This window comes from Heterocephalus glaber, unplaced genomic scaffold (genome assembly GCF_053883595.1).
Source record: "Heterocephalus glaber isolate CG9 unplaced genomic scaffold, H.glaber_assembly_v1.0 deba00000122, whole genome shotgun sequence".
Taxonomy (NCBI): Eukaryota; Metazoa; Chordata; class Mammalia; order Rodentia; family Bathyergidae; genus Heterocephalus; species Heterocephalus glaber.
In genome coordinates this window covers 69,293,400-69,309,530 of record NW_028258138.1, presented here as the reverse complement: position 1 = coordinate 69,309,530, position 16,131 = coordinate 69,293,400, and the positions used below count along the sequence as shown (strand labels likewise).

Below are 16,131 nucleotides of genomic sequence, written 5' to 3'. Positions count from 1 at the left end.
CTTTTTCATATTATCTATTATACCTTTTAGTCCTTATTTACACTTTCAGTTTCTCACACTAGAGAAACTATTTAGTATTTACACATGTGGGTCCTGTTTATTTCACTTAAGAGTATCACCTCAATGTGCATCCATTTAGCTATAAATGTCTCTAATTTCTCATTTTTTATAGCTGAGTAGTACACCATTTTATAAAATACCACATTTTCTTTATCCAGTCTCCAGTTGATGGGCAATTGGGCTGTTTCCAAGTTTTAGCTGTTACAAACTGCACTGCTATGAACATGGGTGCACATATATCATTGTGGTATGATTCTTTTAATTCTTTGGGGAAGATCCCCAGCAGTGGAATAGTGAGGTCAAATGGGACTTCCAGTCCTAGTTCTTTGAGGTATCTCCATACTGATTTCCACAGTGCTTGCACCAGTCTACACTCCCACCAGCAGTGGAGCAGGGTTCCTCTTTCCCCACAGCCCTGCCAGCATTTGTTATTGGTTGATTTCATGATAGCAGCCATTCTTTCTGGAGTGAAGTGGAATCTCAGTGTTGTTTTCATTTGCATCTCTCGAATGACCAGTGATGTTGAACATTTTTTCATGTATTTATTTGCTATTTCTACTTCTTTATCTGAGAAATGTCTGTTCATTTCAGATGCCCATTTTTGGATGGGGTCTTTAAATTTGGGAAGTCTGATCTTTTTAAGTTCTTTATAGATTCGAGATAGTAGACCTTTGTCTGAGGAAGAGCAGGTGAAGATTTTTTCCCACATTGTGGATTGTCTCTTCCCACTGCTGGTGGTTTCTCTTGCTGTGCAGAAGCCTTCTAATAAGCAGAGATCCCACTTGTTGATTGTTTGTGCTAGTTCATGGGCAACTGAGATTTTGTTCATAAAATCTTTTCCTACACCAATGTCTTCAAGGGTTCTACCTAACCTCTGTTCCAACTGGTTCAGAGTTTCTATTTTAATATTTAGATCTTTAATCCATTTTGATTTTAGTTTAGTGCATGGTGAGAGATACAGGTCTAGTTTTAATCTTTGGCAAGTTGAAGCCCAATTTTTCCAGCACCATTTGTTAAAGAGGCTATCTTTCCCCCAGTGAGGGTGTTTGGCTCCTTTGTCGAAGATGAGATGGCTGAGTGTGTCTGATGTTGTTTCTGCATCTTCTAATCTGTTCCACTGGTCCTCAAGTCTGTTTCTTTGCTAGTACCATGCTGTTTTTTATCACAGTAGCTTTGTAGTAGAGTTGCAGGTTGGGGATTGTGATACCCCCTGCCATGTCTCTGTTACCTAGAATTGCTTTTGCTATCCTGGGTCTCTTCTTGCTCCAAATGAATTTGTGGATTGTTTTCTCAAGGTCTATGAAGTATGCTGCTGGGATCTCAATTGGAATTGCATTAAATCTATATAGCAGTTTTGGAAGTATGGCCATTTTCACTATATTAATCCTTCCTACCTAGGAGCAGGGGATGTCTGTCCATTTTCTGATATCATCTTCAATCTCTCTTTTCAGAGTGCCATAGTTTTCAGAGAAGAGGTCTTTGATTTCTTTTGTTAGTTTGAATCCTAGGTATTTCAGTTTTTTGGATGCTATTGTGAAAGGAATTATTTGCCCTGTTTCTCTCTCAGCGAGTCTGTCATTGGTGTAGAGGAAAGCTATTGATTTTTGTGTGTTGACCTTGTAACCAGCTACTTGACTGAATTTGGTTATTAAGTCTAGAAGACTTTTGGTGGAGTTCTTGGGGTCTTCTATATAGAGTGTCATGTCATCTGCAAATAATGACAATTTGACTTTTTCATTACCTATCTTTATTCCTTTTATTTCTTTCTCTTGTCTAATTGCCATGGCTAATGTTTCCAGAACTATATTGAACAACAGTGGTGTTAGTGGACACCCTTGTCTTGTTCCTGATTTTAGTGTGAAGGATTTCAGTTTCAGACCATTTAGTATGACATTGGCTGTTGGTTTTTCATAGATGGCTTCTATCAGTTTGAGGTAGAGACCATCTATTCCAATTTTGTGTAGGGTTTTTATCATAAATGCATGTTGGATTTTGTCAAATGCTTTTTCTGTGTCTATGGAGATAATCATATGGTTTTTGTCCTTGGCTCTATTGATGTAGTGTATTACATTAATTGATTTTCGTATATTGAACCCTCCCTGCATCCCTCGGATGAATCCCACTTGATCAGGGTGTATGATCTTCTTGATGATCTTCTGCATTCTGTTTGCCAGTATCTTATTAAGGATTTTTGCATCTATGTTCATTAGTGAGATTGGCCTATAGTTCTCTTTTTCAGTTGGGTCTTTCTCTGCTTTGGGGATCAAGGTGATGCTTGCTTCCAGGAATGAATTTGGGAGTATGGCTTCCCTTTCAATTTCATTGAAGAGTTTAAACAGTAGCGGCAGCAGTTCCTCTCTAAATGTCTTGTAGAATTCAGCAGTGAAGCCATTAGGGCCCGGGATTTTCTTAGCTGATTAGTTTTTAATTTCGTTTTCAATTTCATTGGTTGATATTGGGTTGTTCAGAATTTGTAGGTCTTCTTTGTTCAACTTTGGTAATTCACATGTATCTAGGAATCTGTCCATTTCTTCTGTGTTGTCCATCTTATTGGCGTATAGGTTCTGGAAGTAGGTATTGATGATCATCTGGATTTCTGCTGGGTCTGTTGTAGTTTCACCCTTTTCATTCCAAATTGCATGGATTTGGGCCTTTTCTTTCCTTTTTCTGACAAGGTTGACTAAATGTTTATCAATTTCATTGATTCTTTCGAAGAACTAACTCTTGGCTTCATTGATTTTTTGTATCATTCTCTTAGTCTCCATTGAATTGATTTCTCCTCTGATCTTTATAATTTCTTCCCTTGTATGAGCTTTGGGGTTGTCCTGCTCTTCTTTTTCTAGAAGCTTGAGTTTCAGCATCAGGTTGTTTAATTGGGCTCGTTCTGTTTTCCTAATATGCATATTCACTGCTATGAATTTCCCTCGTAAGACTGCTTTCATTGTGTCCCATAGATTCCAATATGTTGTATTGTCATTGTCATTTAATTGAAGGAACTGTGTGATTTCTTCTTTAATTTCCTCTGTGACCCATTGGTTATTCAGAAGTGTGTTGTTCAATTTCCATGTGTTTATGAAATTTTTTGAGTTTCTTTTGCTATGGATCTCCAATTTCATTGCACTATGGTCTGATAATATACAGGGGATAACTTCAATTCCTTTGCACTTACTTAAACATGTTCTATGTGTGAGCATGTGGTCTATTTTTGAGAATGACCCATGTGCAGCTGAGAAGAATGTGTATTCTGATTTTGTGAGGTGGAAGAGTCTGTAAACATCTCTTCAGTTCATTTGTTCAAGAGTTCGATTGAGTTCTAGTGTTTCATTACTTATTTTTAGTCTAGTTGATCTATCTATTTGTGACAGTGGAGTGTTGAGGTCTCCCACTGCAATTGTATTAGTGCCTATATGGCTTTTCATGTCCGTTAGTATTTGTTTTATATAGTTGGGTACACTAGTGTTTGGTGCATAGATATTTATGATTGTCATCTCTTCCTCTTGGATTGTTCCCTTTACAAGGAAGTAGTGTCCTTCTTCATCTCTCTTAATTAGTGTTGGTTTGAAATCTACTTGATCTGCCAAGAGGATAGCTACTCCTGCTTTTTTTTGGGTTCCTGTCACATGCAGTATTGTTTTCCACCCTTTAACTTTCAGTCTATGAGTTTCCTTTTGAATTCAGTGTGTTTCTTGTATGCAGCCTATTGTTGGATTGTGCTTCCTGAGCCATTCTGCCAGTCTATTTCTTTTGATTGGTGAATTGAGACCATTAACGTTGATGGTTATAACTGAAAGGTATTAACTTGTCATTGCCATGACTTTTTCTTTTTGTTGGGTTCTCCCCCTTTCCATTTAATTTCTTGTCATGCCAGATGGGTTCATTCTGCTTTGCTTCCTGGGGTTGTGATCCTCAATGTCTGTTCCTAGGATATTGTGTAAAATTCTTTGGAGTGCTGGTTTGGTATTCACAAAGTTCCTAAGGTGCTCTTTGTCATGAAAGTATCTTATTTCTCCATCCATTTTGAAAGATAGTTTTGCAGGGTACATCAATCTGGGTTGGAGGCTGTTTTCTTTTAGGGCTTGGAATATGTCACTCCAAGGTCTTCTTGCCTTGATGGTTTGTGTTGAGAAGTCTGTTGTGATTCTGATGGGCTTTCCTTTGTATGTGATTTGTTTCTTTTCTCTGACTGCTTGGACGACTTTGTTCTTCTGTTTTGTTTCTGGAATCTTAACAGTTATATGCCTATGTGTAGATTTTTTTTGATCAAGGCTATTTGGAGTCCTATATGCCTCACTTATCTGTATGTCAAGCTCTTTTCCCCTGCGTGGGAAGTTTTTTGCCATTATTTCTGTGAAGAGATTTTTTATGTCATCTGCACTCTCTCCTGTTTCTTCATTGAGCCCAATCAGTCTTATGTTATTCTTTTTTGCATCATCTAGCAGCTGCTGGATTGATTTCTCATGTTCCCTTATAATTTTGAAGCAATTTTTCTTTTCCTGGTCACTAATTGCAATCTTATCTTCTATATCTGAAATTCTGTCCTCACATTGGCTCATTCTGCTGTGTAGACTTTCAATGGAGTTTTTCATGTCCTGGAAATCTATATGCATCTGTTTTATGGATTCCATTTCTTTCTTATGTTGGGATTCCATCATGTTCCTGAGCTCCTCTCTAGATTTATTAATCATGTCTTGCACTAGGGGCACAATTTCTCCTGTTATCTGAGAAATTATTTCTGATTTCATTTTTTCCAGATCCCCTTTTGTTGCCAGTTCAGTGGGTCCAGGTGGTTGAGTGTCAGAGTGTTCTATGTCATTTCCCTTTGGGGTTGCTGTAGGTGACCTGGAAGTCTGGTTTTGAGACTTATTTATGTGTTTTCTCATTTCGACTGGGGCGGGGGCCTGTTAGCACCTGCACGGATTACCTCCTCTGAGCTGGGTGAGGTGGGACAGGGGCCGAGAGCAGTGGTAGGGATGGTGACCCAAAAGCCCTTTCCTGTGGACTGGGAGCAGCCGGAGGGATGGTGACTGGGAAACCCCTTCCTCTGAACCAGGAGCAGTGGCATGGTGGCTCAGAAGCCCCTCCCTCTGGGCCGGGAGCGGTGGGAGGGATGGTGGCCCAGAAGCCCCTTCCTCTGGACCAGGAGCAGCGGGACAGAAGGTGGCCCAAAAGCCCTTTCCTCTAGGCTGGGAACAGCGGGAGGGATGGTGACTGGGAAGCCCCTTCCTCTGGACCAGAAGCAGTTGGACGATGGCTCAGAAGCCCCTAACTCTGGGCCAGGAACAGTGAGACTCAGTACCTTGTTCTGGTGGTCTGGTGTCCTCTGCGCCTTGGTAATGTGGAATCAGGTGGCTGCCTGTCTGCAGTGGGGTGATTTGGTGTCTTCCACGTGACTCAGGATCTCGGTAGGGTGTGCACAGACCTGCCTGTCTGCAGCGGGCTGATTTGGCATCTTCCGCGTGACTCAGGACCTTGGTAGGGCCTGCACAGACCTGTCTGTCTGCAGCAGGCTGATGTGGCTTGTGTTCTGCACGACTGGGGACCTCGGCAGGGTGTGGGCAGACCTGCCTGTCTGCAGTGGGGTGATTCGGTGTCTTCCGCGTGACTCAGGACCTCGGTAGGGCGTGTACCACATTTCCTATCTTCATTCTTTTTATTTCTTTCTCTTGTCTAATTGCGGTGGCTAATGTTTCCAAAACTATATTGAACAAGAGTGGTGATAGTGGACATCCTTGTCTTGTTCCTGATTTGAGTGTGAAGTATTTCAGTTTTTGGACATTTAGTATGGGCTGTTGGTTTTTCATAGATAGCTTTTATCAGATTGAGGTAGAGACCATCTATTCCAATTTTTTGTAGGTTTTTTTTTTATCATAAATGCATGTCAAATGCTTTTTCTGCATCTGTTGAGATGATCATATGGTTTTTGTCCTTGGCTCTATTGATATAGTGTATTACGTTGATTGATTTGCATATGTTGAACCATCCCTGCATACCTGGGAGGAATCCCTCTGGGTCAGGGTGTATGATTTTCTCGATGATCTTCTGCATTCTATTTGCCAGTATGTTATTAAGGATTTTTGCATCTATGTTATTAGTGAGATTGGCATATGGTTCCCTTTTTCAGTTGGGTCTTTCTTTGCTTTGGAGATCAAGGTGATGCTTGCTTCCAGGAATGAATTTGGGAGTATTGCTTCCCTTTCAATTTCATTGAAAAGTTTCAACAGTAGTGGCGATAGTTCCTCTCTAAATGTCTTGTAGATTTCAGCAGTGAAGCCATCAGGACCCAGGCTTTTCTTAGTTGGTAAGTTTTTAATTACATTGTCAATTTCATTTATTGATATTTGGTTGTTTAGAATTGTTAGGTCTTCTTCATTCAATGTTGGTAATTCATATGTATCTGTGAATCTGTCCATTTCTTCTGTGTTTTCCATCTTATTGGCCTGTGTTTTCCATCTTATTGGCATATAGGTTCTGAAAGTAGGTACTGATGATCCTCTGAATTTCTGCTGGGTCTGTTGTAATTTCATCCTTTTCATTCTGAATTGCATGGATTTGGGCCCTTTCTTTTCTTTTTCTGATAAGGTCAGCTAAGGATTTGTCAATTTTATTTATTCTTTCGAAGAACCAACTCTTGGCTTCATTGATTTTCTGTATTGTTCTCTTAGTCTCCATTGCATTGATTTTTGCTCTGATCTTTATTAATTTCCTCCCTTGTAGGAGCTTTGGGTTTGCCCTGCTCTTCTTTTTCTAGAAGCTTGAGGTTCAGCATCAGGTTGTTTAATTGGGCACACTCTGTTTTCCTAATATGAGTACTCACTGCTATGAATTTCCCTTGTAAGACTGCTTTCATTGTGTCCCATAAATTCCAATATGTTGTATTGTCATTGTCATTTAATTGAAGGAACTCCCTGATTTCTTCTTTATTTTCCTCTGTATCCATTGGTTATTCAGAAGTGTGTTGTTCAATTTCCATGTGTTTATGAAATTTTTGCTGTTTCTTTTACTATTGATCTCCAATTTCATTGCACTATGGTCTGATAATAAACAGGGGATAACTTGAATTCCTTTGCACTTACTTTAACATGTTCTATGAGCGAGTATGTGGTCTATTTTGGAGAACGACCCATGTGCAACTGAAAAGAATCTGTATTCTGATTTTGTGGGGTGAAACACTCTGTAAACATCTGTTATGTTCTTATCTTCAATAATTTGATTGAGTTCTAGTATTTCATTGCTTTTTTTTTGTCTAGTTTATCTATTGTGACAATGGGGTACTGAGGTCTCCTCTACTATTGTATTAGTGCATATGTGACGTTTCATGTCCATTTTATATAGTTGGATGCACTAGCATTTGGTGCATAGATATTTATGATCATCATGTCTTCCGCTTGGATTGTTCCCTTTACAAGGAAGTAGTGTCTTTCTTTGTCTCTCTTAATCAGTGTTGGTTTGAAATCCACTTGATCTGCGAAGAGGATAGATACTCCTGTGTTTTTTCAGGTTCCTGTGGCATTAGTATTGTTTTCCACATTTTAACTTTCAGTCTGTGAGTTTCTTTTTGAATTAAGTATGTTTCTTGTATGCAAGCATATTGTTGGATCTTGCTTTTTGACCCATTCTGGCTGTCTGTTTGTTTTGATTGGTGAATTGAGACCATTAACATTGATGGTTATAACTAATACATACTGACTTATTGTCATGACTTTTTCTTTTTGTTGGATTCTCCCCCTTTACATTTAATTTCTTGTTGCACCCAATGGATTCATTCTGCTGGGTTTCCTGGGATTGTGATCCTCGTTTTCTTTTCCTAGGATATTGTTTGAAAGTTTTTGGAGTGCTGATTTGGTATTTATGAAGTTTCTTAGGTGCTGTTTCTAATGAAAGTATGTTATATATCCAACAATTTTGAAAGATAGTTTTTCAGGGTACATCAAGCTGGGTTGGAGGCTATTTTCCTTTAGGGGTTGGAATACATCACTCCAAGCTCTTCTTGTCTTGAGGGTTTGCATTGAGAAGTCTGCTGTGATTCTGATGGGCTTACTTTTGTATGTGATTTGTTTCTTTTCCCTAACTGCTTGTAGAACTTTGTTCTTCTGTTGGGTTTCTGGAATCTTAACAATTATATGCCTATGTGTAGATTTTTTTTTTGATCAAGGTTAGTTGGAGTCCTGTATGTCTCACTTATCTGTATGTCAGGTTCTTTTCCCCTGCTTGGGAAGTTTTCTGCTATTACTTCTGTGAACAGTTTTTTATGTCATCTGCACTCTCTCCTGTTTCTTCATTGACTCCAATCAGTCTTATGTTATTCTTCTTTACATTGTCTAGCAGCTGCTGGATTGATTTCTCTTGGTCCCTTACAATTTTGAAGCAGTTTTTCTTTTCTTGGTCACTAATTGCAATCTTATCTTCTATATCTGAAATTCTGTCCTCACATTGGCTCATTCTGCTATGTAGACTTTCAGTGGAGTTTTTAATCTCCTGGAAATCTTTTTGCAATTTTATGAATTCCATTTGTTTCCTATGTTAGGATTCCATCATGTTCCTCAGCTCCTCTCTAGATTTATTAATTATGTCTTGCACTATGAGCACAACCTCTGCTGCTATGTAAGAAATTTTTTCTGATTTTATTTTTTCCATATCCTCTTTTGTTGCCAGTTCAGGGAGTCTAGGTGGTTGAGTATCAGTATGTTCCATCTCATTTCACTTTGGGGTTGCTGTAGGTGATCCGGAAGTCTGGTTTTGAGACTTGTTTATGTGTCTTCTCATTTCAATGGGATTGGGTAGTGTGCTACTGGCACCTGAACTGCTCACCTCCTCTGCACTGGGAGTGGTGCTACGGCAGCCCAGAAGTCTCCTCCTCTGTACCTAGAGTGGTGCTGTGGTGGCCCAAAACCCTCCTATGTGTAGATTTTTTTTGATCAAGGCTTGTTGGCTTACTATATGCCCTACGTATCTGTACCTCAAGTTCTTTCCCCCTGCCTGGGAAGTTTTATGCCATCACTTCTGTGAACAGTTTTTTTATGTCATCTTCACTCTCTCCTGTTTCTTCATTGACTCTTATCAGTTTTATGTTATTCTTCTTTGCATCGTCTAGCAGCTGCTGGATTGATTTCTCATGGTCCCTTACAATTTTGAAGCAATTTTTCTTTTCCTGGTTACTAATTGCAATCTTATCTTCTGTATCTGAAATTCTGTCCTCATATTGGCTCATTCTGTTGCATTAACTTTCAATGGAGTTTTTAATCTCCTACAAATCTGTTTGCATCTGTTTTATGGATCCATTTTTTTCCTCTGTTGGGATTCCATCATGTTCCTCAGCTCCTCTGTTTTTTTATCTGTGCCCTCTCTAGATTATTAATCATGTCTTTCCCTGTGGGCACAATCTCTGCTCTTATCTGAGAAATTATTTCTGATTTCATTTTTTCCAGATCCTCTTTTGTTGCCAGTTCAGGGAATCCAGGTGGTTGAGTATCAGATTGTTCCATCTTGTTTCCCTTTGGGGTTCCTTTAGGTGATCTGGGAGTCTGGTTTTGCGACTTATTTACATGTCTTCTCATTTCAATGTGGGCTGCAGGGTGTGTGCTGCTCGTGTCCGTGTGGCTCACCTCCTCGGTGCTGGGGGAGTATGGCAATTCTTAATGCTCCACACCCAGTGTATGTTCATGCCCCTGTGGCCTCCCTAACCCCATTCCCTCCCCCTTCCTGCCCTACTCTTCCCCAGTAACACTTTCCTGAATTTCTGTGGTAATTATGTATGCTATTAATAATTGTTTCTTATTTCCACTTGTGTTTGAATCTGTAGACAAAAGATTGTTTAGTTTTGCATGTTTTTCAACTTTATGTAAATGAAATCACATGTACTTCTCTGCTGGCGTTATTCAGTTTAACATTATGCTTCCTCTCTCCACTGCTGTTGTTTTCAATGGTGAGATCCCAGAGTCCTATTCCTTTCATGGCTCATTTTTCACCCCACTTTCCTTGGCTCCCAGTACTTGAATGACACATCTGTCCTCAAATGCATCCTGATCTTTTGCGTGTCCATGTACCTTGCCTGTGGTCTCTCTGCTGAAGTGTTCTTTCCTTCACCTTCTTCACTTAGTGACTTTCACCTCTTTTAATCCTAAGTGAAATTTACCTTCTCTACCCCCCTCACCAGGCTGCCCCACAAGGTTAGTGCCCTTCATTCATCCTCTTCTATATACATCCTCAGGGGTTTATAGAGTCTTATTAAAGCCGTGTGTCCACCCCACCTGCAGACATGAAACTCCCCTAACAACACTGGAGGGTCCAGAGATCCCCTAAAGCTCAGCCAAGGACTTAGTAACAGCAGGTGACATGCATTCTGTTGTATCAGGGTACTTGTCCTTCCTTTGTCCTGCAGCCTGGGGACACTGAGGATGGTGACTCCTTCACCATTGGTCTCCACGGTCTTAAGAGGGCTCTGACACATGAGTACATGACTATGTTGCTGTCCTTACCTTCAATGGAGAAAACAACTGTTTTTGGCTGTAGGAAACCCAACAGGTGCAATAATTTATAAAATGTGTATACTTAAATTTATAATTTTGGGGCAAGGCAAAAAGCACAGGAGACATGTGCCAAATTCTTGTTTTATCATTCACATTTGCTCTTTTTGTCTTTTTTTGTGTATATAATGTGATACCATTTATTTAAAAATAAAAATTACATATTTGCTTATATATGCATAAAATTTCATGAAAATTACATAAGAAACTGTTAATAGGGGTTATATCTGGGGATGAGTAGTATTGGGGGTAAGATGCCAGAAGGAGACTATGTTTTAATTTTCTGCTCTTTTTATCTTTAGGATGAAGCTCTTGCACCGAGTGTCACAGGTCTGGAAAACAGATGGCTTGACAAGTTGTTCTTATAAATTATTGTCTGTGGAACACAATCCTTTATATATCAACATCACCGTGGATTTCTGGGCTGGTGCATGACCCTGAATCTTTTGGCATTTCAGAAACTGACCGCAACAATTTTGACCTAGAGACTTTCCCTAGTAGCTAGCACATATTGAGAACTTGTTGCAGCCAATTTTTGAACTGAATGTTTCCTTTTTGCATTCTCTTAGCAGAGCTCCTGGTGATATGGAATGTAAAACCACTGTAACAAGACAGGTTTCTTAGTTGTTTTGATCATTTAGGGTTAAATATTGTAATAGGTACTTGAAGGACAGTACAAAAAGGCCACTCAAAAGATACCATGAAGGCTACCTGAAAACTCTGGTTGGAGGGGATTTATTTAAGTTTGAAGTGATGCATTATGAGATAAAAGCTCATAGAAAATGGGTTTGCTGAATGTCTCAGAGAACTGGAATTGTTCTCATCCAAGCAAGAAAGGTACAAAGGCATGTTTCTATTGCTCATTTATCCTGCATGGGATCTGTGAAATGGTGGGTCCTAGGTGAGAAGGCCACAGAAGAGGCCACAGAAGAGTCTGAATTTAGGAATGAAGAGGTGGCAGAAGGACAGGAAGTCAGATGAACTGGCCTCAGTGGCTCTGCTGGTCCTCAGGAGTGGATGCCACCTGCCCAGATGTACCTTCCCATAAGCAACCAGCAGACAGCACATTAGCTGCTAGTTTTTAAAGTTTTTGTACAATAATTTTATACATGTAGTATATGATTTAACAGTTTACAAATTACACAGTAACCAATAATACATCTATAAAGTACCTCTGTAGTAAAATATGAAAAAGCTTCAGGTGCTCAGTCTTGTTTTTTACTGTCATTGGAGGTCACAGATGTATTTATTTCAAGATCCTTTATTTTAAGCAGCTTAAAAGTAGAACAAATGAAATCAAACACTCCCACTCTATTTCATCCTTCTGTTCCTCTCCCTGCTGTTCTGTATGTCTTCCTGCACAGCCAGCTCCAGGAGGTCCCTCTGTCTCTCATTCCCAGGGCGTCTGCAGGTTAGTTCTCTTCATCTTTTATGCCTCCTTCTTTCCCATAATCAACAGTAGGAACAGCAGGGCGACCTCAGGGGTGCACCTGCTTGGATATGGGACAGGCAGGAGTAGGGCCAGCCTTTGAGGTGGCCCAGGGTTGGGAAGCCTTTGATTTGGGATGATGGCGGGGCTGTGGCCCTGACTTGGGCAGTGATAGTGACTTGGGAGAGAAGCCACCAGTCCACTGAGTTTCTTGGGGCATGGGAGAGAGAATCAAAGGAAGGTTACTGGTTTGGAACAGCAGTACACATACTCTTTTTGCTTGGGAGAATGAATGAACACATCAATAAGGTAGGAATGGATGTTCTTAAGCAAGTATTGTAGTGTACGTGAGCCCCAGGAGTCCTCAAGCCACTGCCATTACATGACATCCTGACTATTAAACTTTAACATGAATGGGTACCAGCCAACTGGGGTGAATAACACCTCCTCCCAAACCCAGAGAGGGCAAGGACAGTCTAGAAACACCCAAGAAAGACCACCACCTGCGTGGAGAAGGAGAATTTGAAAGGACGATGCATTTTATAGATATTATGGGTTTACCTAGGGCCTAGCTTGATTTACATTTCATTCAGACCAGGGAGTAAAAGTTGGGTTTTTTTTATTCAGCAAAACAGTACTAATTGTTTTCACATTTTTGGCCCAAACCTCTAAAGGAGTTTCATTCTTAGGAGACTTCCTAATAGGGAGCTTTCCCCCTTCCTTCCTCCTCTTCTGCAGAACTTTTCTCTAGTACTATTCTGCCCCACTCCTTTAATTATCAAGGTGTTAATAGACTGCAACTTGGAGGCAGTGGGTTCTGGTCATGGTTGGGGAGAACAATGGAATAAAATGGTGTGCGCTGAGAATTTGAGGACTCATATTTGAGAACTTGGTTTCTTACTCAGTGGAAATAGAATATAGCTAATGCCATGTGAAAATTCCCTGATTTTGTTTTTTGGTTATTAATAAGTTCTGCATTTAAAAAAATGTTGGAACCCGCTGAACTATGCCTTTTACGTTTCTTCAGATAATTGTTTCAACCAAGATAATGACTTGTGAAACTTCTTGAGGTGGAAGATAATTTTTTAAGATCTTTATGCCACCCTGTGCCACTTGACTAGTGCGGGGAGTCCACCTCAGTGGCTGGCTGGCTGGTGCCTGTGGCCACCTGCTTGCTTGTTGTTTTCACCCTCCTTGTTCTCACCTCACAGCCAGGCTGTGGAGTTTGCTTCAAAGGAACTGAGCTTTTCTCAGTCCCTGCCTTTTGTTCTTTTTTCACAGTCAATTTCAAAAAGAGGCCAAGCATTTTCCATGTTGCAGAGACCCTTATGTGTGCCATGCTTGCTAAGAATTATCTGAATGCAGACTATTTGGACATCACAACCACCTAACACAAAGAGTCTGCTACTTGAAAGTTTTTGTTGCTTTTTTTCTCACTTATGCTAGCACTCATTTTTTATTCATTAATTTTATTGGTACATTTTAGGTATACATTATGCTGACATCAACCAATAAATGCTGGTGGGACTGTGGGGAAAAAGGAACCCTTCTCCACTGCTGGTGGTGCAACCACTGTGGAAATCAGTATGGAGATCCCTCAAAGAACTAGGATAAGAGGTCCCATTTGACCCAGCTATTCCACTGCTGGGTATCTTCCCCAAAGAATTAAAAGAATCATACCACAGTGATATATGTGCACCCATGTTCATAGCACAATTTGTAATAGCTAAAACTTGGAAGCAGTGCAAATGCCCATCAACTGGAGACTGGCTAAAGAAAATGTATGTGTGTGTGTTTTATAAAATGGAGTGCTAGCATTCATTTTTATAGTGCTTTATGGCTTGTGACATGTCTATACACACTTTATGGACACTGTAGACTCTAGAGATAAGAGGGGCAGAGGAGGAAGTGGAGGTCCAGAAGAGGAAGGTCATTGCAGAAATGCCATGACTAGTAAATGGAGGGTCAAGGCCAACTCAGGTCTTCTGACTTCCAGCACAGTATACCACATTGTCTTCATCTGAGCTGCTTCAGTCTTTGAGGGGGTTTTCTTGGGTTGATATCCCTGTCCTAGCTTCTACAGCTTCTGGACCCTAACAAAGTACATTCAGATCATCTGGTTTCTTTCTACTTTTTTTCCAGACTCGCTTCCTACTTAATCTGCCTGTATCCCCTTTGCTTTCACTTAAGTCCTAGTTGGATAATTTTCTTGGGAGCCCCAAAATGCTCTGTGAATGGACTCTTGAGGGAAGTGAATGATGTTTTCTGCCATGAATCCTGGTTCCCTGTAAAGAACCATTAATGTCCTACATGATGAAACATATTGAGGTCCGTGTGTAACTTGTTTTTCACTAAGATATTTTAAATTGTTGCCACTTTCTTGTGTGTGTTTGTGGCTAGTCATCTTGTATCTGCTGAGAGAGTCTGCTGAGAGGGCGTACACAAGGGAGTGGCTCACAGGCTGTATCCCAGAGAGCACACCTCTATAGGTAAATGCTCCATTGTTCTGTTGACAGTTGTTGAGAATTCAAATATCATCCCTGAGTGTCTACATGGAAGAGGGAGAGAGAGAGAGGGAGAGAGGGAGAGGGAGGAGAGAGAGAGAGAGAGAGAGAGAGAGAGAGAGAGAGAGAGAGACTGAGACTTGGAAGAGTTGTTGGTGATGGGTAGGGCATAATAATTGAATCCTTGCTCTGTATCATTTTTCCTCCTGTAAAAATCTCAAATTTGAACTTCCTAATAGCCGTGTGTTTGCGTGTGTGTGCATGCTGCAAAGAGAACAGATTCAAGTTAACTTCCCAAAGTTGGTAATAAGAGGAGGTGAGGTTTCAATCAGATCTCTCTTAATGTGAATATTGTGCCAACCCCCTCTGATATCACTCTTCCTCAGCACTCTTCTGCCTAAGCTCAGCCTCATTTACAGAAGCTAGTGGGGCCTGGATGGGAGTGCTCTCCATACCCCAACCAGCTGTCCCCAAGGATCAAGCACATTTTCTTCACTGGGCCACTAGTATCAGAGATGTTTCCACTGCCTCCTAGGGCAGGAGGAAAAGGATTTTCTGGGCTAAGAGCAGCAGGAGTGAAAGGTAAAAGCAAACATAGAGTTCCTACCATTCTACTAGGCAATGGGGTGAGCCAGCATCGTGCTGAAAACATCACCTCGTGTGTGCAGTTCCTGTCTCCTCTACCTCCATTCCCATAAGCTGGGCTCACCTACTGGGAAACCCGTGTTGTTAGACTCATCCAGGACCAATTGTGACACTGGTAAAAACAGGATTGAACATATTTTAAAGCCCTCTTTATTTATCAGAGTAAGCAAGCAAATGCTGAGTTACAAGAACTTCCTCTGGGACCAAAAATGGAAACTCAATCCAGAAGAGAAATATTTTGACAGCAAACAAAAATCTCCATAAATCACCCATTCTAATAGCTGGCTTACACCTTGCTTGTTTGAAAAATGTTTTAAGTGAAGACAATTCAGGGCAAAGACTGAATAAATATACAACAGACTCATTTTGTGTTTCCAAGAACACATACTTTTTTCTTTTCTTGTCTAGTCTTTTTTTTTGTGTGATACGTGGGCTTGAACCCAGGGCCTTAGCATAAAGCTATAGCCCATGCCCTTTTTATTTTTTATTTTGAGAAAAGATCTCCTTAAGTTCTAAATTGCAGCGGCTAGGCTCAAACTTGTGATCTTTCTGCTTTGGCTTCCCAGAGTGCTGAGATTACAGGTGTGGGATGCCATGTCCAGCTCCATATACTTTTAATTCATGGTGAATTGAGAATATTAAACGCAAAGCACTCCGCAAGGTATGAGAGGAGAGGTGAACTATTGTTAATTAAAGACAAGAGGTTGCTCTGGAGAATAAAAGGGTGTGAAGGCAGTATTAAGAGAATTGCTGGAGTCTGATAAGACAGGAGCCATGGAATAAAAGGCTAAAGGTACATTCTGCATTCTTTCCTTTCTTCACTCATCTGGAAAATACTGAGATAAATGGAAGCCTTGGAAGATTTTTATTTTTAGAAAACTTGAGAAATATGGGCAGATCGGCTCTTGAAATGTCTTTATGCCCCCATATAATATATAAATAGGGGTGGGAGTAGTCACCATTTTCCAAA

The 16,131-nt window shown here is 40.4% G+C and overlaps 1 protein-coding gene across 6 annotated transcripts in view; it reads left to right on the top strand.

Annotated features, from left to right (window-relative positions):
• Positions 1-12,878, top strand: part of B4galt4 (beta-1,4-galactosyltransferase 4) — a 40,222-nt gene extending 27,344 nt beyond the window's left edge. For 2 of the 6 annotated variants that reach the window (XR_015452885.1, XR_015452884.1), the window contains 2 exons: positions 10,439-10,581; positions 10,886-11,072. Coding sequence is in view for 3 of the 6 variants with exons in the window: in XM_087215864.1 (XP_087071990.1) it covers positions 10,886-11,018 (133 nt within the window). In the remaining 3 variants the exon portion in view is untranslated. Of the gene's footprint in view, positions 1-10,438; positions 10,582-10,885 lie in introns of all 6 variants that reach the window. The other 4 variants (XM_087215853.1, XM_087215860.1, XR_015452882.1 and 1 more) reach the window with 3 other exon arrangements.
• Positions 12,879-16,131: the final 3,253 nt, after the last annotated feature.